General features: G+C 42.2%; 1 protein-coding gene across 2 annotated transcripts; it reads left to right on the top strand.

Annotated features, from left to right (window-relative positions):
- Nucleotides 1-23,660, top strand: pdgfab (platelet-derived growth factor alpha polypeptide b). Of its 2 annotated transcripts, none has more exons than XM_086075490.1 (6): nucleotides 1-568; nucleotides 1,179-1,275; nucleotides 8,448-8,597; nucleotides 10,971-11,161; nucleotides 20,060-20,186; nucleotides 22,488-23,660. In XM_086075490.1, the coding sequence occupies exons 1-6, from the start codon at nucleotides 506-508 to the stop codon at nucleotides 22,499-22,501; spliced, it is 642 nt and encodes a 213-aa protein (XP_085931616.1). In that variant the 5' UTR covers nucleotides 1-505; the 3' UTR covers nucleotides 22,502-23,660. The 2 variants fall into 2 exon arrangements, with proteins under 2 accessions (XP_085931616.1, XP_085931526.1); XM_086075400.1 differs by lacking the exon at nucleotides 22,488-23,660 and adding an exon at nucleotides 21,447-21,558.
- The last annotated feature ends 417 nt before the right edge of the window (nucleotides 23,661-24,077 follow it).

Below are 24,077 nucleotides of genomic sequence, written 5' to 3'. Positions count from 1 at the left end.
CTCACTCCATATCCACTCGAGTGCGCGCTGCGGATGCCTCTACGCCAACGGACCACAACTTCCCCCCCAGAACGTCGTCTTCTTGGTGCATTTGTGATTTCCTAGAGGATTTCTCCACTGGATTACGTTTTTGCCAAGAGAACTTAAAGAAAAAGTGCAAAAGAAGGATTTTGGGGGTCGTGCAAGTGTGAAGGACAAGTGCACCGCGCGTCTGGCTTTACTTGGGATTGTCGCACTTTTTGAGGAGCTATGCTGAGCTGTGTTGCACAGCTTGTTGCGCAGGAGTAAATAAATATATAAACAATTTTTTTAAGCAAAAACAAACAAACAAACAAACAAAAACTATCTTGCACACACATTTCTATAGGAGCACCACCAAAGCCCACTCGCTTTCTCTCCCCCGCCCTGAGGGGATGGTCGAGGGTCCTCGGGGGCCAGGAGCGACTGCGCGGCTCCTCCACGACCACTTCGTCTCATTTAGGGTTCAGTCCAAATTAAAAGGGAGATGAGAGCCGCAATTTATTACTTCCTGCTGTGGACGACGTACCTGCTGCTGGCCACCGCTCAGGTAAGCCCCCCCCCCCACAGAAAATCTACGCGTGTTTCATGGAATTCGAGCCCACCACCCCTCGAAAGAAAGGAGAGTTGTCAACCCTCTCTGGTTATTTTGGGCATTTGTTGCTTAATTTGTTTGTAGACTGAGCCAAGTCGGCAAACTTCATGGGAACAGCTCCGGGTGATATAAATAGTTACTGTCAGACCACCACTACGAGCTGCACCCTCAGCAGAGTGAGGCTTGGTGTCGAGGCGCCTGCTGCTGCGTGAGCGCAACAAGTGCAAAAGAAAAAAATAGAAAAAGAAAAATGCGCACTTTGAACACCAACTTGCACCGCCAGACTCCCTAATCCAAATGCTATTCAACGCACCATCGCAAGCATTGAAGAATGAGAGAAAAACACAACAAAAAAAAGCTTAATTAACTACTTTGGAGCCAAAAATTCTTCCCTCATGGATCAGCAGAGTGCAGCAGTGCCACTGCAAAACGTGTCCAACGCGCTTGTTTGAACAAGAGAGCGTTTTACTTTTTAAATGTGCAACTCCCACCCACCTAATCATCTCTAACTCTCTCCTTATTCGATTTTTCTCTCCGCACCTTCTCCTCCTGCTCGGTGCTGAAGGAAGTGCACTTTCCCCAGGAGCTGATCGACAGACTGTCCCACAGTGAAATCCACAGCATCAGCGACCTCCAGCGGCTGCTAGAAATTGACTCCGTAGGTAAATTCTGCCTCTTGATTCCTTTATTTCATTCGATTGAAGTTTTTTTTTTTTTTGCATGTTTATTTATTGTTAAAGTTAGCCTACGTGACGTAATAGGCCAACACTCAATTTGGACTGTCGTCGTGTACAGTGGATTCTGCCTCGTCAGCAGTTTGGATCAGGTCAAAGTACTTTTGTCTTGGATTAAGTCCAGGCAATAGTGGGCATGATTCATTGAGATGCGGTGTCGGGGCTGAAAATGCCAGAGGAAAGACGTTGTTGACTTTAATTGGTGTATTAGTGGTTAGCACAAATGCCTCAAGTCCTAAGGTTCCGGGTGCCAGTCTCGGTTGCATGTTCTGACAATAGTAGTGTAGGTTTGAGGAGCCTATTGAAATTTGTACATTGATGGCAAAAACTCACCAAACACCCCCTCCCCCAGCGACCTGATGCGCTCATGGTTTGCACGTGTGCCTCCCAGTTGAGAAGTCCCTGGTTTGAATCTCAGACTGGCTAAAAAGTGTTACATAACATGGACGCTTGGCATTCAGCACAAAGTCATTTTGGACACGCAATATTGCGTTAATGTAGCGACTTGTCACTCAGCTTTCACAAAAAAATGCTTTGGACTCTTAATATTGCAGCAATGCGCATGCCTGCCGCTCAGCATCCACACAACACATAGTTTGAATACAAAGAGAAGTTTAAGGGTTGATAGTCATCTCTCAGGATTCAAAGAAAGAAAGTGCTGAATGCACAATTCAACATTAACTCATTCACTGCCATTGACGGCTATAGACGTAAAAAATTCATTTGAACTATTTCTATTAGTTCCACTTTTGCTAACAAGAGTATGAAAACCTAGAATTATTTTTTTTTGTAAATTTAGAACAGATATAAAATTTGTGATTAATCGTTAGTTAACAAGTGAAGTCATGTGATAACAATTAAAATGTTTAATCACCTGACGGGCCTAATTAAAAAAATAATAATATAAGGGGCGTTTAATCGTAATTAATCGCATGAAAATTTTTATATCTGTTATAAATGTACAATAAAAAAATTAAAAAAAATAAAAAAATTAATGAAATTATTATTTTTTTAACTAATATAAATAGTTCACATGATTTTTTTTACGTCTATAGTCGTCAATGGCAGTGAATGAGTTAATGTGAACACTTCGAATTGACATTGGACACAAAATAGTGTTAAACCTAACGCTCATCTCTCAGAATTCAGCAAGACTGTACTCACTTTGAACTTTTGTCTCTCAGCACGCCAATAAATATTTGGTTGTACACAGTTGCACTCGTCTCTCAGCATTCGCACAAATACCACAGATGCCGGGACTTGAAAGTAGTAGCACTGCTTTGGCACACACCCTCTGTGCTCTCCTGGAATCAAGTGCATAGGGCATCGCCACGGTAACGCCACTGGACAGGAAATAACTGTGCACCCAAAGAACTCTACTACAGTAGGATCTTACATAAAAAAAAACAATAAGTAGTGCAGACTGTGCACGAGCCCCCCGGCCCCGGCCCCGGCCCTGACCCCCCACCCCCTCTCCTCTGCCACAGTTTTTATTTAGGGGGTAGCGTGTTAGCTGTTGTTACCGCGGTAACGTGGCTTTTAAGCCAGCCGCCTGTCACGTATCCTGTAAACAGAGATGGCCGCTCGCAAGCTTCAGGTTCTTGGAGCTGCTGCTCGGTCTACTCGGTCTTCGATCCGGTTTCCAAGTACTTCACATGAGCTACTATTTACACAGGCTGCAAGAAAGCATTTCAACCGGCCTGCCATGATATTCTAAAAACAAACTAAAGCCACCAATGTTTATCATGGAGAATCTGCTTCAGATTGGATCGAGTTTGTCCAAAATGGCTGATTTCACAAAAATGGCCACCTTCCTGTTAAATTTTCAGCATGTGTCCTGCTACAATATAAATGTCCACCAAACGTTGTGTCGATGGATGAAATGAGTGTTTGGGGCTTTCAAATGTTTTAACCTTTGATATCAAACTATGATACTTAGAATGTGGCCAGATCAAGATGTAAAATTCTGCAAGCTGAATAGTTCAAAACGAAATGGCCGACTTCCTGTTTATTTCTTTGAGACTTTTTTTTTTTACCCTACTTGATATGATAGACATTAAGGCTGTGCACGAATCGCCGGGGACTCCAATAGAAAAGCTTAACTTGGCGGTTAAAAACAAAGGTTGAATCATACTTTTTGAATTTGAGTCAGAATGGCTCCCACGCCAAAACAACAACGCTCACGGCGCACAGCTTACAGTGTCGACTCATTTCTCCTGCCCTCCAACATCCTCTCTCTTGTTACCTTCAGCTGCTTCAATGGTAAATGAATAGCGAACGGGGATTTTGGGTGGCAGTCCAAGCTCTAATAGACATGTCCATCAAATTTTGCCTTTATTGGTAAAACTCGTATATGGGCCTGATTTTGTTGTTGTTTTTTTGTCCGAATTTGACGGCATGCTCCGCCCACATGAAATGTCACCGTCAAAAACGCTTGGCGAGTTACCTTCTTCCAATTTGGGTTCATTCTGGCGAATTTCCTTCGTAGTAGTAATTATGCTTTCAACCAAACTGGATGACTTTCATCCACCTGATTTCATGTTTCTGGTTTAAAATTGATGAATGTGTCTTGATTCTTTCCAGGTCATATTCTTGACAATAGGAAATGATGACCTAGCCCTGCTTTAGTGTGTTTCATTTCCAGCCGTCCTAAAGTGTCTCTAGCATAAGAATAATTGTTTATAATCAAATTAACATGTCTCACTTCAAAGGGAGAAAGGCCTCTCATGGTAACAGTAGTGAGGTGATTATTATTCCGAGGACATAAATCTGTCCCAGGGTCAGCTCGGGTCGACCATTAGCGAGTTTCTTCCTAGCTTTTGTCACTAATGGTTGGCGGAAGCGCACACACGTGAGTCGAGGGCTGCCATCTATTTCGGGGTTGTGGGAGAAGTGACAAAAAGTGTGACAGAAATAATGTGGGAACGGTCGCCGCTAGAATGACTTCCATGAATCAGACTGTAAAGATGTTTGGATTATTGGACACGGGTCTCCAAGGAGCTTCTGTGCTGGCGACACTTTTGTCTTCTGGACCACGCTGCGCACCATTGGCTGGATTTTTGGAGGGATTTTGTGAAGGCTCCTGTCAAACTGCCTCCGTTTATTTTGCCAATTGAAGGACAATTGGGATGGACAAGGAACATGATTCTTGGCATGCATGCCATGCATTGCATGGGGCAGGAAACGTGGTGCCCATATTCCATGTAAACGTTCCACTTCAAGGCAAGACTGAATACTGAGAGATGAGCATTCAAGCCCTCATGTTGAGTTGGGCATCAAAAATGATTTGTGTGGAAAAACAAGAACTCTGTTAAATGCTGAGGGATAAGCATTTGCATTAGAGTATATGATGCCATTTTTTATTTATTTATTGCATGTTGAATGCGAAGAGATGCTTGCTAATAGAGGAGAAATAATGATAGCACTTTTGTTTTCTATGTCCAGTCCCAAATATTTGAATTGTGAAAGGTAAGCCTTCATGTTAACACTATAGTGTCTGTCCAAATAGAAATTTAACTCATTCACTGCCATTGACGGTTATGGACGTCAAAAATTCATTTGAACTATTTCTATTCGTTTCACATTTTTTTCCCACTTTTGTTAACGAGTAGAAAAAAAATATTATAGATTTAGAACAGATATAAAATTCGTGATTACTCTTGAGTTATCTAGTAAAGTCATGTGATTAATTACAATTAACAATTTTAATCGCCTGATGCCCCTAATTAAAAAGAAAAAGAAAACAAATATTATTATATTATTATTATTATTATTATATGACTTCAATAGTTACTAAAACTAATAGCAATAGTTCAAATGAATTTTTGACGTCTATAGCCGTCAATGGCAGTTAATGAGTTAATAATTATAATAATAATAATGCATCAAATTTATATAACGCTTTTCTATCTAATCAGAGACGCTGAAAGACGCTTTACAATGGAACGGATCCATTATTCATGCACTTACACATCCACACTGCGGTGCCGGTAAGCTACTTAAGTAACCACAGCTGCCCTGGGGCAGACTGACGGCAAGCGTGGCTGCCAGTGTGCGCCTACGGCCCCTCCGACCACCACCAAACATTCGCACCTCCCATATACCAGTGTGAGTAGCACTGGAGGCAATGTGTGGGAAGTGCCTTGCCCAAAGACACAACGACACATGACTTGGGGAGAGCGGGGATCGAACAGCCGACCTTCTGGTTACTGGACGACCGTCTCTCCACACCCTGAGCCACGGCCGCCACAATTGATTTTAATTTTCACGACTTATGATAAACGCTGACGATTAACATTCATACATTTTTTAACATCCAATGCTGCGAGATAAGCATTCACATCAATGCTACTGCGTATACAAACTAATTGTATGGATGCTGATAGATGAACATCCACATCCAATTATGCATTGTGTCCTGAATGCCAAGGATCAAGCATCCACATTCAAACAGTATTTTTACTTGCATGCTGAGACACACGTGTTTACATTATGACTTTATTTTGTGTGGATGTGGAGAGATCAGCATTTAAACCGGCACTTTTTTTGTGTGTTTAGTGAATACTAAATAAAAACAATTTACCCAAATTCTATTTTGGACAATCAAAACAGAATAAAAAAAGAAGCTAGCAGAGATATTTCTGTGGTGCTGAAACACGGATGTGCAGCTGTATAAGAACATCTTGCAATTGAATGAGTGAGAGGTGGGCACCCTGGGGGGCAACTTTGGGTTGGTGACCTGCGGGGTCCCAAAAAATTGTTCAGGAAGGAACATGACAGTGGCGCCGCATTGCGTGTCCGTCTATGTACGACACTTCCTGACCGCGGCTTTCGGGTTCACGTGGCGTCTGACGGACTGCGAGACGAATTGCAAGTCCTCACACGCCAAATCAGGACGGAAGGACGAAAATGTGCTGGATGATTGCTTGCAAAGTCGACTTCAGTGTGTTGCTTTCTTCTGGTTTCATGTTAACACTGTACAAAGCTGAATGCTGAGACATGACACTTCGTACTAATACTTTTTCGTGCGTCTAAACTATTAATTGCAGGTGTAATGCTAAATGACTAAATGCTGAGAGATGAGCATACTAAAAATAATTGTGCAAGCTGTTATGTGAATGTGTTTTATGTGAGTAGTGCACTTTCACAATAATGCTGCACTATACATCCACTACATTTATTGTTCGAATGCTGAGAGACAAGCATTCACTAAACATTTTATTGTGGGGTCAAATTTACTTATGATGAATGCTGAGATATGAGTGTTTATGTTGTTGTGTACACCCAAGCTATTAATTGTCTAAATGCTGAAACATGAGCATTCAAGACTAACACTTGTTTTGTGCATTTAAGTCTTTTGCCTGTAGAATGCTGGGAGACAGTCCAACACATTAGCACTATATTGTGTGTACACTATTACGTATGTTGAAAGCTGAGAGACAAATGTTCACATCAACACAATATTGTATTGTGTGGCAGAAATAGTCTTCATGCAAATGGTGAGAGGCAAGCATTACACATGAGCACAATAGTGTGTTTCCAAAACACTTTTTATGTGAATGCTGAGAGACAAGCCTCCATAATAACACAAAATGATGTGTCCAGAATATCATATACTGCATGCTGAGCTATGTGAACATGAGACACACTGATATTGTTTGTGCACCCAAACTATTGAACGCTGAGACATGACCATGCATAGCGACACTTGCTAAATAACTGTAAAATAAGGTATGCTAAATGCTGAGACATGAGCATTTATACTTTTTTTGCATGTCCCAATAAATGATTGAGGGAATGCTGAGACACAAGCATTTCTCTCTCTCTTTTTGCCATTATACTCTAAATACCGAGAAACAAGCCGCGCACTTTAAGTCTATGATGTGTGTCTATAGTAGTAGTTGTGTGATTGCTGGGAAAAGTACATTAACGTGATAATGTGTGCCACTTTTGGCCAGCGGCGACGCTTTTGTTGCACCGCTCGCACACTGGGTTTGAACATGCAACGCGGGATAACAAGGGAAGTTTATGTAGCGTGTTTACGCGAAGGCCACAGCTGTCTACGCACACGCAGGTAGACCCCGCCCGCTGCGCAAACATCTCAACTCTGCGCAAACATCCTCGGTCTGCTCTCAGCATGCAGCGTAGGATGTGAGCGGGCTTTATTATTTGATTACGCCGTCCTCTGTAATATTCAGGGCGGCGGCCAAAACAAGTTTTATCAGATGAGTTGAAAAAGCTGAGCAAGTGGCTTGAGTGGAAGAAAACATGTGCTTGGAAAATGTCAACATTGGGCAAAATGGGAGACATGAAAGTGCTCATTAGGCGCAGGGGTTGCCAAATGAATACTTTTTGTCAACATGCTGACTCACCTGGAGACTTTCCACCTGCACTCAGAAGCGGTGACGTCATTGGCTGCATTTATGCCGCAAGTCGCAATGGCAAATTCCCATTAAGTGACTGAAGGGGAGATTGTCGTGCGTGGTCGAAGTTTATATTAGCATTATTGTTTTGTTATTGTTTTTTGGAAGTTATTCATCATTTAGCTCATTGACTACAAAAACATGTAAATAATATTTTTATCATTATGATTATTGGTTTAATAATTGATTTACCTTTATTTTATGCTTTATCATTTCTTTTGATGCTACACTGAATTGGCAATAAAGCGTTCAAATGTTAGCATTCAGTTTTCAGCATTCACACGCAATTTCTCCAGAAATTGCACTTTGTCTAGTTACAATGTATAATTATTTCTACTTTTTTTAAACAATTATTTTAAATAATTAAATTGTTTAAGGTTTTATCATTATTTTACTTTATTAAATGTAAAATTGTATCCAATATTCTTTGGGATTTCTTTTTTGTTATTCAAATTGTATTATGCTTAACTTTTTAGTGTTGAATTTCACTATTATTTACTTATTTGTCACTTTTTCCTCAATTGAATTTTTTAAAATTAAATCAATGAATTGCATTTTTACCCTGCACTAAAGTTGCATCATAATGACACAAAACTAACTGACACTATTATATATCGTTACGGTTTATCATGTTTAATTTTAATAGTTATTAACGTTGCCGTCTTCTGTTTTGACGAGGTACGGGAAACGATGTCATCGAAGGGCCCAAGCATCACAAGCACCACCAGCACCATAACCAGCACCAGCACAAGAACTCCTCCCGCCATCCTGGTTACTATAGCGACCTGAAGAGCTCGCAGCTCCACAGCCGCCGCAAAAGGAGCCTCGGTAAGACGTACTCGATGTCATCGCTGGTGTGGAGGGCCGCAAGTCGTAAATCAAGCCAGGTTGCACCTGCTTGTCATCACATTGGCCGTTTGGTGTCAATCCTATTTGACATGAACATGACATCACGTGTGGGTTCAGGGTCATAGTAGATAATCTCTTCACATTTCATTAAAAAAAAATGCCATGATTTACATTTTTACTTGAATTGTTTTAATTTACAACTGCAGTTATCATCCATTCAATTGCTTTTATGCCCTTTTCTTCATTTTACTTTTTTTTATTTTTATGCCGCATTTAAATTCAATTAGAATCATCAACCTTTTAAAATATATTTTTTAATTTAAATTTATTTTCTCCCCAAAAATAATTGTACTGTGTTCATTTTATTGACATTATAAATACCATCAAATGATTTAAAGGAATTAAAACATGTTCTTCCTAATTTTCCTATTATTTAAAATATATTTTTAATAAATAGTTTATTCTTCTGTTGCTCTAGTCTAAAGTTTCATCCTGACGAATTTGATTATGTTTTCCTAATTTTTCTTCATTCAATTATGCATAACATACTTTATTGACATATATTTAATTTAATTAAAAATGTGTTTTTAATATGAATTTTAGTATTACTTTATAAACATTCATTTATGTCCTTTTTCTGCTGTACTGACTACTAAAAATAATATTTATCATAATATTTAATCAAAAAAATGTTTTCCCCAAAAAGTTTTTTTTTTTTTTACTTTATTAAATTAGTTTCCCTTTTGTCTGCCGTTTAAATTATAGATGGCATACATGGTTGGCATTTAGTGTTTTTTTTCTTTAAAATTATTTTTAAAAGGTGTTTTTTTAATGGTGGCACAGCTCGTATTGATGTGCACATTGAGGATGCACTTTTTGCTGAGAGGCGAGACACGCGTCAGGAAAGGAATATGTCCTTGAGCGTGGAAATTCCACACATTCAAGGCGTCAAGTTGCAGCTCGCCAAGACCTTCTGTCACATTTCTTCATCAAATGCCGAACGATCGCCGCGATATCTGATCGAGGCATGGAGAGAGAGAGAGAGAGAGAGAGAGAGACTCTCGTGTGGCGTGCGTTGTGCGTTGTGGCCCGATGACAGCGCGCTTGCGTTTGCTCCAATTTCATGCCAAGTGCATGATAGGGGATGTTGAGGATGCTGGAAGTGCACCAAAAGTGCTCCATGCACTGAATATGCTGCACATCACGCCTGTAAGTTAGAAATCACAGTATTTCATGACAGATGAGACTGCCTCAGGGGTCAGAGGTCAATCCCTTTGAACATGTTGAGACTCAAATCATAGAAGACACTCCAGTTCAATTGAATGTATTTTGATTTCATATTTTACAGTCGCTGCTCACATTGGTTGCAATGCTCTAATTTGACTAAATTCAATGTGACATCTTATTTTGATTTAGTGGCTCCAATTCAAATGAACCATTTTATTTTTGTGTTTTCTTTCATTTTTTAAATGGTATTTTATTTTACCTGGTTTTATCTTCTTCTTTTTTTTTCGTTATCTTTTTTTTCTGGTTTTATCTTAATCAAAGTGAAAGAAAGTCAACCTTAAACATTTCTTGACAATAATATGTTATATGTGACCTCATTAGTCTAAACATGACATTCTGATTAATATTACGTTTTTGGAATATGAGTTATGAAGCCATTTTATCCATCGTAGGGGACGGCCATTTTGCCACTTGCTGTCGACTGAAGATGACATCACAGTTGCTCAGGGCTCAGGCAACAACCAATCAGAGCAATCAAACAGAGCTCACCTGTTTTCTGAAGTTGCGCTGTGATTGGTTGTTACCTGAGAACTGAGCAACTGTGATGTCATCTTCATTTGACAGCAAGTGGCAAAATGGCCGCCGCCTGAAGTGGATAAAAACGGCTGGATTTTGCTGCTTAACTCATATTCCGTTATCACAATATTAACTAGAATACTGTATTTAGACTAGTAGGGCTGCATAGAACATATTATTGTGCCAAAAATGTGTTTGGGTTGTCTTCCCCTTTAATAGAGTAGCTGGTCACATTATCCATGCGTGTATGGACGTTGCTTGGCACAGAATCATCCAAGCTCAGTTCAGTAGACCAAAGACTTTTGTGGCTAATATACACTCAACAGGCGTTTTGGGTGTCTTCTGCCCAGTGTCAAACATGGTTGGGTGTGACCTGAGGCAAGACAAACGTCTCCTGCGTGGACTGAGTCATCAAATAATAGTCAGCGAAAGAATGCAACAAGCAGCCAGGAAAGCAAAAGGGCACATTACAGCATCATGCGTCGGAAATTGCCCATTCATTCCGACACCTTTTTTTCTCCTCCCTCATCCCTCCATCTGTCCCTCCAGTGGAGGAGGCGGTCCCGGCGGCGTGCAAGACGCGGACGGTGATCTACGAGATCCCCAGGAGCCAGGTGGACCCCACGTCGGCCAACTTCCTGATATGGCCGCCCTGCGTGGAGGTGAAGCGCTGCACGGGCTGCTGCAACACCAGCAACATGCGCTGCCAGCCCTCGCGCAAGCACCACCGCACCGTTAAGGTAGGCAACACTTTGCAACGCTTCATCAACGTGTCGTGAATGAATCCAAATGCTAACGTTAGCATCCAGGGGAACCCGACTCCATTCAAATTCAACTTGATGCTAAAACTTGCTCTCGTCCTGTTCACATTCTGATTTGGAAGGCAGCCCATCTGGGCCAAGAAAATTGGCTTCAATGGGCCTTCTGCTGGTTTGAAGTGAACTCCGTGACCCCCTCCAAGGCTCTTGAGCCGGAACACAACCTAACCTTGTTCATACCCGCATCAGAGCTTCTTCTTGATCATGAAAAATCCATAAATGGATTTCTCATGGCTGTCCGCAATCCGGCTACTCTGTCTGTTTGTCTCTTTGTCTTGTCCGGAAGCCTGGAGGACACCATGTGACAAAGAGCGAAGGACTGAAAGGGGCTGGGGTTTTTTTTTTTTTTTTTTGCACGGTTCCCAGAAGCCTCTCGGCTGGCTTCAAACACGTCCCCCTTTTCTGTTCAGCGTCAAGAGTGTGGACGCTGTGGCTCGAGATGAGTCAAACATCTGCTGTATTTAGACGTCGCTTGGCCGAAGGCACGGCAGACATGCAACGATCCTCGTCTTGCATGTTTGAGTCTGGACTCGATTGTCTTTGCTCTTTAATCACCGGGACGACGTTCTGTCCTCGGTTCAGTGTGTTAATTTATGGGTGTTTGCTCGCCGGAGTCCGGCTTTGGATTTGGACCGTGCCAGGTGGTATAATTGGTACCTGGCCACTACCTAACTTATTATGTATGTCGTGACCCCCCCTTCCCACATCCCTCCTACATTTGCAAGCCGTTAAGATCTTTTGTTTTGTTTTCTATGTCGCTATGTGCTCAGTTTTTCCAGATCACACTCTGTGCCCCCCTCCTCATGAGAGCATAGTTTGGGAGTTGTTTTCTTATTGCCTCTTTTTCTAATTCTTATCTAAAAAAATCGGGGCGCTATCTGGCGACCTGTCAGCTTCCTGTTTCTGTCACCACCCTGTCGGCGCTCACTTTTCATGTTTCTTGCACGGGCTGAAACGGAAAAATCATACCCACCAAAGAAGCTGATTATTAAATACATAAATTGTGCCCAGATCACGGCAGACATCTGACATCTTATTGGTAAAAGAAACAGTCCCATTGCTAATATATTGAGTAACATGAAGCAGCATTTCAGATTCCAAAGACCCTGGGCAGATTAGATTGACATGGCAACACAAAGAGGATGAAATCTGATTGGACAAATCCACATCCATCTGCTGGAACCATTGCGTCCAATAGAAATACCAGGAAAGGAAAACAAAAGAGTGTTAGGGAAAAGAAATGAATAAAAGCTCAGTGCTTCTGATAATGTTCAGGCCCGCAGAGAAGACCTTACAGTTTTTGTCCTCCCCACCCGCCACCGGATTCAAATCGGATCTGGTCAGACATTCTGGCTTTTAAACGTTGAGAAATGCTGAGTCATGTGGAAGTGGGAGCGTCTGTCTGCACGCAAACACGTCTTATTTCTTATGCGAGCCAGTCCGCAGCGTCAATAGCAGCTCTGTCTGGACTCAAACGAGGCGGCGACTGGTCGGGGAGACACTGGTGAGCGAGCGTCCGTTCAGACGGAATGTCACGATGCTGGCCACTTTGTCCCTTGTGTGACACTGTGAGAGCTTGGTCGCCGGAGGAGGGGACAAATATATGCGCGGGTCCATCTTTGAGTGTTTTGTAGCTTAACAACACAAACATTTTCAATGCACTTCATAGATAGGCATTCAGTTTTGCTTGTTCCAGAGGTTGGGTACTATGTCATGGACTAACTAACTAATACAAAACTATTTTTTGTAGGTAACAAAACACTTTTCTAATTGATACATTTTATTAAAATGAAATAAATATCCAGAATTTCCATCTATTCTGTAAATGATGGCACAAAATCTTATTAGGCTTTTATGCGTAAAAATACTGAAAATACACTTTAAATGAAATGGAAAACTGACATCTTTGTTGTAGGTTACCAATAATTTGTTGTTGTTCTAAATTAATACAATAAAAAAAATAGACTAAACCTCAAGTTTTATGACCACTTGTCTGGATTTCTTGCCAAAATTACCACAATATAAATTAGTAGAAAACTTTTTGGGTGATGAGATTACTAAAACTAAAACCCATCATCCTTTCTTTTCAATTCATGTTTTCTTTCTGATATGTTATTATTACAGCCTCAAACACAACATATACTACATTGCAACATCCGAAATGACAAAAGAGCTGACGGGATGAAGCCATGGCATAAAATAATTTAGTGTCTTGTTGAGTTGTTGGTGAGCTGGAGACTATGCTAGTTTATTTGGAGGCGAAGCGAGTACAAGCAGTTGCGAAAAAATGCAATCGGTCAGTTGCATAGTTTAGCTTCTTTTCTATTAATTTCCAGAGTGTCCTCTCTGAATCAACGTCCACTTTGTGCTTCTCCTGACATTCATTCCAAATCTAAAAACATCGCACGCTTGCTTTGCTTGCGCCGGGCCGCGGCTAGGAAAAGAACACACCCGCTGCCACTTTGCATTTGTCCAAATACACCTTTATTTATGTATTTATTCATGTATTTATTCCCAGCCCTTTTTTCCTTTATGCTTTGGCTGTGTACTGTAAAAGCCTGTCGTGATGTTAATCTGGCAGTGGAATAGAAAAGACAACTTTAATTAAGATGTATGCTCGAACAGACACTCAAAATGTATGAATCATTCACTCTTCTCCCTCTGCGTCCAGTATTACTAATACTTTTCAGACAGGAAGTAAGTACACGCGTGAGTGCGCTCTCGCATTCTTTCGCACATTGTGTACTTGTGTGCGCATGTATGAATAGCGAAGCCTCTCTGTTTGTTCTTCCACCAGTAAACAGGCCACGACACGGCTTGAACTCATTCAGCTTTGGTGTCGTTCATTCGTGAACATGCGCAAATTGTGTTAGAGATGAAAGCGAGGATGAGGTGCAGTAGTTGAGTGCAGACCTCTGCCAAGGCCAAAGTATTTAGGAAAATTGGAGAAAACTCGGGGGGTTTTTTGGTTCTGTTTTTGTTAGCAGGCTACTGTTCTATTTACGCCATAGTAGAAAAAAAAAGTTTAAAAAAATAAAAAGTGAAAAGGTGTTTGTCATTCTGTACAATGGCATATTAGGGCCACATATAAATATATATTTTGAGGGTGGGGCAATATTCTGTGAAAAAAACTTTATGAGTTTATAAAGTGGCAAATTTGCGACTTTATAAAGTAGCAGATTTGCAAGAAAAAAACTAGACACTATAAAATGAAAAGGTAGGATGGAGACGAACTAATTCTTAATTTAAACTTTACTCTGCAGCGAGAGCGACAACACTTCCTGATCAGCTGACTAACCCAGCATACTTTAGGTAAATGCAAGTGAATGATGGAGAACAGCAGATTCGACACATCAACTTAGCTACCAAAAAAATACCAAAATGTACGAATATGTAAATAACAATTCTGGAAACATAAATGTACAAGTAAATATACATTTTAACAAATTAACTTAAATGCTGGATCCAAAGCGAGGCATCTTTGTCGCTGGCAGTACCCAAACGCTTCAAAGTTTGAATGCTTAACACGATAAAGCCATTACTATCTCCTTATTTGAAACCCCGACCAAAAAGTATTGGCAGAAACAACTAAGTGGTACACTAAATGTATTTCTCGTAAGTTTCTGAGTTTTTTTCCTTGCAGATCTGCCGCTTTATAAAGTTGAAAATTTGCCACTTTATAAACTTGCAAATAGAAAGCCGCAACTTTGCCACTGCAAATTTACGAATTTTTTTCTCGCAAAGTGCCAAATTTGGGAGTTTTTTTACTCAGAAAATTGCCCCCATGCTTGAAAAAATATATATTAATACGTGGCCCTAATACATAGTCGTAATTCTGCGCTTTTTTTTAACATGCAATTTTGTAAAACCAAGTTTCATGAAAATTTGTTGTCATCATTTTTATCAAAATAAATGACCTGTAATTATGGCAGCTTCAATAGTTCTGAAAAGTATTTCACTCCGAGCATCACTTTTTTGTGCGTTTTTTTTTCTACAAATGAGCGATGAGAACATACTAACTTCTGTCAACTGGTTTTAACCTGACACCGTATAAGGTAGCTTCATCTAATCGTGATGGCGTATTTTGGCAACAAGTCACTTTTGATGGCCCCGTGTACAAGTATTTGGCAGAGGTCCTCGAGGGTCATCGGCTCACATCTGTGTAAACCTAAGAGGGAGATTGTTTTCGTCTGTGTGTGTGTGTGTGTGTGTGTATGTGTGTGTATGTGTGTGAGACAGAGTGCGCTCTATGTCATGCTACATAAACTCCCCCACCGCCGCGTGGCGACAAGGCCATTTGTGTGCGAGGAAGACGGGGCCGGCCGCAGAGTAATGAAGTGTTGATGGCCGCCCGATCAAAGCGGAGGCTTGACAGAGGCCAGGCGGATGTAGCCACACTGCTGAGTGTGGGGGTCCTGGCCGCTGAACCTGGCTGTTACCTTGGTGACAGCAGGTCAGATACAGGACTCTCACTTTGTCTGATTTAGAATAAACGAGAATGGGACGGCAAGTTAAGAAGGAAAATAATGTCGTTTCCACATTTGAGGCGATGAGACAACTGTACACAGAAAGAACAACAACAGTCTACATGGGAATGAAACAAGCAATACTAACAATCAGCATAGAAGTGACAGCTGTACAGCAATAAGTAATATATCAGCAGTTTAAAGCCCCTTTGCACGCTGTAGCTGAGGAAGAGAGTTTGTAGACATTTTTAGTGCAGCCCAGCGGGTCATGGGAGGATCCCGTCCAGGCCAAGGAGTCGCTCGACTACCGCCGTGCCGGCTGGATCGCATCAGTTAGTAGTTCAATATGTTTTATTTTTTTCCCCTTCTCTCTCCTGTGACTTCATCCTCCACTCCTTTGTCCACTGCTGGAATCTGATATGAAGTCGACATTCACTCCCTCGCTAGTTCTTCCTCGCCCTTTCCACCAGTCTGGTCGCTTGACCTCCATGACCTCCTCCATTGTTCTGCGGAGGATCCTGAAGACGCGATTGGGAGAATTCTTTGATATTTGATCTAGCGCCTTCTGCTGCCCTCAGATATCCACATCTGGCGATCCGTTATATTTTGGGTTGTGCCACGGCGGGTCTTTGTGGGCATCGCCGATTACCTCCAGACGTGATAAATGCTCCCCTTTTATGCCGCCTGTGATAACCCCGCCGCTCGTCAGCCTGAGTGCATGTTATGACGGGTTGAAGAAGAGGGCAGCAGCAGGTTGTCTCGCCTCTCTGTGGTTTCCCCCCCTCCCTCGGTAGATCATCTCTACTTTCTCTCCAGTACACTCCGAGAGTTCTTTCTTTTTGTGGGGCACAAGCTCGTATTGTCTCGCTGGCCTAATTTCCTCCCCGGCCGATGAGTCGCCATCCCGCCAGCTCGGTCACTTTCAATCCCTCTGTTCTCTAAACAAACATGCAATTTTATTTATTTTCGCTCCATTTTTGTCCTTCCAAGTCTTGGCGGCCCCTCGGTGTACATCCACATCCCCGTTGTATTTTCCTTGGAAGGCATGAGTAAAACTTTCCCCTCCGTCATGCTCTCATCGGCACTCAGGGAATTCCCAATTAAAAGCGAGCAAGACAATCGGCTTCACACAGAGGCTCTTGTCAGAAGGGGGGGGGGGGGGGGGCTGGGACTAACCAAAGGGGGTGCACTTCCCAGAGACCCCTGCCTCACCCCAACCCCGCGGATCGGATATCATTCCCCCAAGCCACTCAAGGGACTCTTTCTCAGGGCCCCGGCTTTCTCGGGAGCAGTTTGATTTATACAAAGAGTGTGGGGGCCCCCTCGTCGTAGCATGGGGGTCTCTTTTCTGATGTGTGTTTTATGTGGGAAGTCATTGACTCTGCGCCGGATAAGAAGCCTTTGTACTGAGAGCGAAGAAGTGCACGTGAAATAAATCTGTCTAGGAAAGTAGGCGGGAGGGACCGTGCCTTCCCTGTTAACACCTTTCCATAACACACGCACGCACGCGCACACAAGACGAGAAATATGGGAGAGAGTGTTGACAAAGTAGGCAGTGGAGGAGGTTGTTTGAGGAAAGTATTGTTTTGCACACATTCACACCAATATGAAGGTTTATCCCTGTATGATGTTTTTCACTTTGCTAGGAATAAGGAGTCAAAGTGACTTGAGGTGGGCTCTCAGCAAGGAGGAGGGGGGGGGGGGGGCATCACTATAATAGACCGTCGATAGTTATTTGTCAACAAGGAGAGACATTGTATTTCTACTAGGGCTGTAGTACAACTCGAATCCGGACTCAACACGTTTTCTTTTGTTTTTTTGTCTCGGACTTGACTTGGACCCTTGACATTGAGTCCTACTATGTTTTTATTCTTAAAAATTAGCGTCCTCCTTTCAAAGTAACTTAAAATAAAGTTTTCAGATAATCAAAATTGACATTGGCCATGGCCACCGGGTGAACATGATAAAATTTCCCTAATATTGCGGTCATGAAAATGTAATTTTTCTGTTTTAAGATTTACTCTCGATGTCATCTGGACTTGGACTTGGACTCAGACCTTGTGGACTGGGACTTGATTTGGACCTTTGTGACTCGCACTTGACTTGGACTCGGACCTTTGTGACTAGGACTTGATTTGGACCTTTGTGACTAGGACTTGACTTGGACTTGGACCTTTGTGACTTGGACTTGACTTGGACTCGATAAACTACAGCCCGCGTTTCCACCACCATTTCCAGTATGTACAAAAAACTCCTGTCTGTAAGAGTTTTTGCTTCTGCAGTGGTGCTGTACCAGGGGGATAAGCGTTGATATTTAAGAATTCTTTCAGTTGATGTTGATTAATTGCCTCCTAAAGCAATTGAAAAAATAATGGAGGGCACTACTTGGCTGTAAACCGCAGAGGCACTGCTGATTCAGTCTTAACCAGCTGTTTAAAGAAGAAGAACAAGACAATTGGCAGGTATTGGAAGATTAGGGTTGAGATCTACTCTCAAACTTGCTGTTTTCCGAAGTAGTATCAGAGGTGTAACAAAGAGTCACCGCCAGACACCAGGTGCTTTGTTCTCTAATTATCATATTATTCCATCCCATCTCCCATAATTCTACCCAGGACGATTACTCAAAAGTCGAAACAGTTCCCAGACACACAGCAGTCTATTGAGTGGTCAATAGAGAATCTGAACTTGTGGAAACACAAAAAACTAAATCTAATGAACATGAAGATCACTTAAAACGATGTTGCATTCCTCTGAAGCCATCTTGCCTACAGAAATCGCAGTAGAAACACCATTGATAGCAAATGCAAGGTAACTCTGTGTCCTCATTCTATAGGATCAATCTCAATCTGATGCTGATTGAGTATTACCAATGCTTTTCCAGGTTAATTAATGTCAGGCAGCCATACTGTCATCATGTTTTGTTCAGAACAATAAACCCTTGATACAGTCCCCATTGCCTTATCTGACCCGTGTTTGCATTTCTTCAGCATGTAACCTAGAAACTTGACGTTAATAGGTAACACATGAATGTCATCTGATGCTGTTCATGATCACAGTCGGCCCCCTCAGCCCTCTTTCTCAAATAACCCCCTCGTGTTTGCAAACACGGGGCGGAGGGGCTCGTTCGCCTTACGCGGTCGGTCCATCGCCTATCCCGTCACCCTCACCGTGTCAAGGCCCAATAATGGTAAACACACCATCTTCCAGCCAGACGCTATTGTCCTCTGTTTGCTCACCACATACCTCCTGCTCTTGCTCAGCCCCATTTTCTCCCATCGTCTTCCTGCTTTCCCTGTATAGAAAGACACTTTTACAAAGGCTAAAGCATTCACTTCTATCGTAGCCTCTTCGGGCTGCCCCCCTGAGCTTTTATTTCACAGCATTGGCATGAGGGACATCGTGCTGCGTGAGTGTCAACACGCTTTGTTTTACCAGACAGACTTGGTATGTTCGCTTGTCTGCGTGACTAATTCACCACCGGGCACCGAGCCAGCGCAGGATGGAGGAAGAAAGCCTCACCCGTCTTCTGCCGACCGTATCGCCAGAGAGAGGCGGCCTGGAGGATTGTCGGTTCATATCCTTTCCCGTGCCGTGCGCTTGAGATGAGTTGAAGCAGGAGGATGGTTGGGCCGGGGTGGGATATTGTTTCCACATGCCCTCCAGGCCCTTGCTGATGAACGTGGAAGTTACCTGCCTGTAGCACTTGGATCAGTGAGCAAAAAAACGCATGTAGCACCTCCCCTGTTACACAACCCGATAACCTCCAAGCTGCCTTGTCTGTACAGCTTTAATCAAAACGCTTCCAGGCTGAAGGCTCGGAATTCCTGCAGTTCTTCTTGCTCTTGTACATTTCAAGTGGTTCTTCTGTCCCAAAAAGACCACTCTCTACGTGTTGCCAGTAAATCAATCTGGTTACAAGACCTCTAACTTATCAACATCTTTCAGATGAACTTGAACGGTGATGATGATCCAACATCATTGACAATAAGACTTGTCTCTTAGGGGTGGACACACTCCAAAATAGAAAGGCTTTATGGCCAGGTGTCCTAATGCTTCTATAACTGTTAACATGTTGGGACAAGGTAGGACAGTTTAGGTGTGTGTCTGGAAGTGGATGCTTCAGGCCTCATGTTGAAGCGTACAGTGGTGGTCGTGGTGGTGGTAGTAATGGGGGATTTCCAAGTCGGTCTTCACCCATCCTTCTCCAATTGATACAGTTTGTTCCGACAGGATCATTAACAGTTTACACATTTGATCAACAGCCAAGGTGTTGACCTTGCAAGAACTGCAGTCAGTGAGTGTTTTGCTCGATGTTCATTGACGTCCAAACTTTATTTTTTTCTTGTCTCTACAGGTGGCCAAGGTGGAGTACGTCAAAAGAAGGCCCAAACTGAAAGAGGTCTTCGTACGGTTAGAAGACCACCTGGAGTGCGTGTGCACGTCGCAGCATCATGTCGTAGAGCACTCCGACGCAGAAACAGGTAAACCTTATCAACCGTTTCTTGGCTGTTGTGTTTTCACATTAGCTCTAGCATTTTTCTTTTTGTCTGATTCAGTTTGAGCAACCTATCAATCTGGGATCATCTCAAAGACGTACTGGTCTGAACTCGGGAGGCATTGCGAGAAAGTGATACAATATTAGCTTTATCCGTTACGGCCGGCAAACTTGGCAGCACGGATTCCGGTTTGCAGAGGTTTACGAATATTACGACCAGAGGTTAGTGGTAGATTACGGTGTCTTCCGATATAGGTACACATTTGTGTAACATTGCCCCCAATGGAACTCAACGCCATTAACCGAGGAACCCCCCCGCACCATGTTTACAAGACATTTCTTCCCGTTGACATCCTCGCGACCAATGAGAAGAAAGTCATCTTTGTTGTGGATTTTTCAATGTGAAAAGTAACCGAATATTAGGACCAGAGATCTCAAGGTGTGAAAGCACCCTAACAGACATGCAGCCTTCCTGATAGAGAATTATTATTTTTTTAAACACACACACACACATTAAGTCTTGCCCTAATCCTTTTTATAATCGCCCTTTCCTGCCTTCTTTGCGTCTGCTCAATGTTTCCTTTCCTTCCCTGTAGTCATGCCCCCACCCCGCTTTGCACCCGTTGACCTTTTCCTGAACAGACTGACACACCTGTCAGGTGGCCGCCTATTGCAACACTGTAAAGTGTCAAAGTCAAGGCCTGAGGCCAGACCTGGCCTGCCACATAGTTTTAGATGGCCCTCTAAAGCTGCAAAAGCAAATCATGTACTACTTCATGTTACTTGAGAATATCTAACATTCAAAACAAATTGAACAATCTGCTTTATTTGACTTCTGATTTAAAAACTAGTTAACCATGAATTTATTGTTACTGTTATATAAGATTATATGATCACACATGTACACATGTATAGATACCGTATATGGTCTCAAAGTCATAAACCTCTGCGGGACCGAACATTCGTGTGTGTTGAGGCAAAATGTCCAAAGGCTGCTTGGAATGACACAGGTAAAAATCCCCCCACCCGATCCCACCTTGCCCTGGCTTATCCATCCACCTCCTCCTCCCTGCAACTGTTGCCTTGATCTGAAGCCTTTGCGAGCAGATAAGTGCAATGATAAGGCATTTGAAGTAAATATTAATGTCATAGAGTAGTATCATAAACCCTCGCTTCTTTTGCTTTTTTAACCACCCTACCCAAACTCCTCCCTCCTAATCCACCCTCCCCGACTTTGTGCTTTCAGGCCACCGTAGGGCAAAAGGTAAAAAAAGGAAATCTAAAAAGTTAAGGGCCCACATGGATTTATTGGCGACATAGCAAGTCGCACCCATTGCACCCCACCCCCACCCCCCACTCCGACTCTCCCTCTCAATGGAAAGCTGTGAAGGGAACAGGTAGGCGTCCTCTCGCCTCGCCAACCGGGTGCCAATCACTGTCAAGCCACCAATCACACGGGTTCGAGGAGGGCGCCGAGCTCCTCAATCATGATGATGCTGCATGCATGCACTGATTGCAAGGCACACTGCGTCACTGTCATGTTGCCTGCGTCTGATTTTTTTTTTTTATGTCACCATTTGTAAGAAATTGTATACCACATATTTTGACTCTATGTACAGCGGACACTTGGAACTCAAAAATTGTCTCGTTACAAGAGGCTGTTGGACCTCCATTTTGTTTCAAATTTGATGAATTCTCCACAGAAACAGTGAAAATAGTGGGAGCTATATTTGGTTACAAAATAAACGCTGCACTGCTTATATTGTGATTGATATTGGGAATAAAAATAAGAAAATTGTGTTAAATTTTTGGGCCCTCAAGGACAAGCACACTAAGAAAACTGGTCTAAAAGAAAAAACAAATGTAAATACTGAAAGACAATTATACATTTTTATTGTAAAAAATAAATAAATACTATGACATCCATCCATCCATTATCTGAACCGCTTAACCTCACAAGGGTCGCGTACAAAAACTTAAAAATAAAAAAACATGAAAAATACAAATGCTTGACTGCTTGCAACATTTAGGAATATTTTTATATTCATATTTGAAACTGAAAAATAATATGCATTAAAAAAACATTTATTGAAAAATTGTGCAAAAAGTGAAATTTGAAACTACAATATGTTACAGACTTGCCAACAGGTTCGGATGGTCCACTGTACGTAGAGAACACTTTTCGGGAGTCAACATGCATGCACCAATGAATACAAACAAAAACGTCATGCATTTCTTTGATCGAGCTTTTGTGTTCTAATGTTTGGCTATCTTCTTCCCCCACCAGTGGACGTGAGGTGAGGACGTCAGCGTGGGCTCATCGTCGCTACACAAATAACTTTCCCTTTAAGACTGACGAACATAAGAAACAATGATGCCAAAGGTGCTTTTTTTCTTCAAACAAATCCAATAAAAAACTAGCGAGTGATGAAGAGGAGCGAACGACGCAAAGGGAGACGGTGAAAGGATTTTCCAGTTTCGGACACAACAGCGGCGTTTAAAAGCGGGCGGATGACCTCCTGCAAGGCAACAAAAGTGCCCCGGTCCTCTTTTAAACGGACACAGGGCGAAAGACGTCGACATGGTCGTCTTCGTGCCGACCCGGATATTCCTTACAAACTATTTATACTTGAGGACACTTGAGATGACTCATTCAGTTTTCACTATTGTCATCCTATTATTATTAATGACGGTGTATCGAGTCTTGTGTACGCTTTGGATAACGACAGGAGGAGACGCGGAAAAGCCAGTTGCAGGAAGATGCTTTATTTTTGTTATGAAATATATTACGCTTTCTTTTCATTGGTTATTGAATGTCTGTATTTAATCCATTTGGGCAAGAAAAAAACACACACCCTAAGTGGTCCTTAATGTGCGTGAAATATGCGGACGCCATCAGGATTGTACGCAAACAACTTATTTTTCAGCCATATCACTGTAATGCTGATAAGGACGATACCCACCCAGTCTGCTGTAACACACACACACGCACACACACAGAGCAAAGTCCACCTTAAAGAGTGAATGAATAAGTAAAGCATGAATGAGCTCCTTGTTTGGAGCCCGACCTTGCTTTCCACGCCATCCCTTCACGCACGTCACATCGCAATGGCTCCTCCACAACACATGCAACAAAACGCTATTTTGGACAAGCGCTGTCAAATCGAGCGAGCGAGCGGTGGTCCCGACAAGCCAGTGAGTCACCGTCAAAGCACGACGCTATCAGCTGAGAGCAGACAAAAGTCTGATCATCGTCAAGGGTGCTTTATTTATACACCACCTCGTGTCTCGCCACTGTCTTTTGTTTTGCAATCTGAACAACAAAAAATGAATTCGAAAATTTGGGGCTTTTTTCTTTTTCAAAGAGAAAACAATACAAACCTTCCTTTATTGGATAAAGACAGCAGTAATCATAATTTATCTATTTATGTTCAACAATAAATGTATTTCTGCTCATCAAGAGTTTCCAAGTCTCAATTCTTTTGTGTCTTGGAGGAAGATTTGAAATGGCATCAAAGCATGCCCATAATAAAAGTTGCAAAAATCGCACACACTCGGTCCTTGAGTACAAGTACAGATAACACTATCGTAAAAGAAAGTACTGATACTTATTTATTTATGTAAAAGGAAGTGCAGACTGCAATGTACCTAACTACAAAAGTGCAGAGCTGGCGAACATACTCACACTCTATACTTAAGTAGAAGCACAAATACTGTAAGATTGGTAAGAGTAGAAGCGTTCCTTTGGGTTAGGGTACTTAAGTAGAAGTACAGATAAGAGTAGTAAAAGAAGTACTGATTCTCCTTAAGTCAAGGTTAAAACGTGCAAACTCCGAAAAGTACAGCGGTGTCAAAATTAGTCCATCTCTGTATGCAA

Source organism: Leptonotus elevatus, chromosome 1 (genome assembly GCF_054856555.1).
Source record: "Leptonotus elevatus isolate MCC_2025b chromosome 1, RoL_Lele_1.0, whole genome shotgun sequence".
Lineage (NCBI taxonomy): Eukaryota > Metazoa > Chordata > Actinopteri > Syngnathiformes > Syngnathidae > Leptonotus > Leptonotus elevatus.
The sequence above is the reverse complement of the archived record's forward strand: the minus strand, read 5'-3'. Positions and strand labels throughout refer to the sequence as shown.

Excerpts from the sequence above, each read along its gene's own strand:
- pdgfab (XM_086075400.1), top strand. The coding sequence starts at position 506 with ATGAGAGCCGCAATTTATTACTTCCTGCTGTGGACGACGTACCTGCTG. Across the intron at positions 569-1,178 it reads TGCTGCTGGCCACCGCTCAG|GAAGTGCACTTTCCCCAGGA; the intron begins GTAAGCCCCCCC and ends TCGGTGCTGAAG. Across the intron at positions 11,162-20,059 it reads AGCACCACCGCACCGTTAAG|GTGGCCAAGGTGGAGTACGT; the intron begins GTAGGCAACACT and ends TTGTCTCTACAG.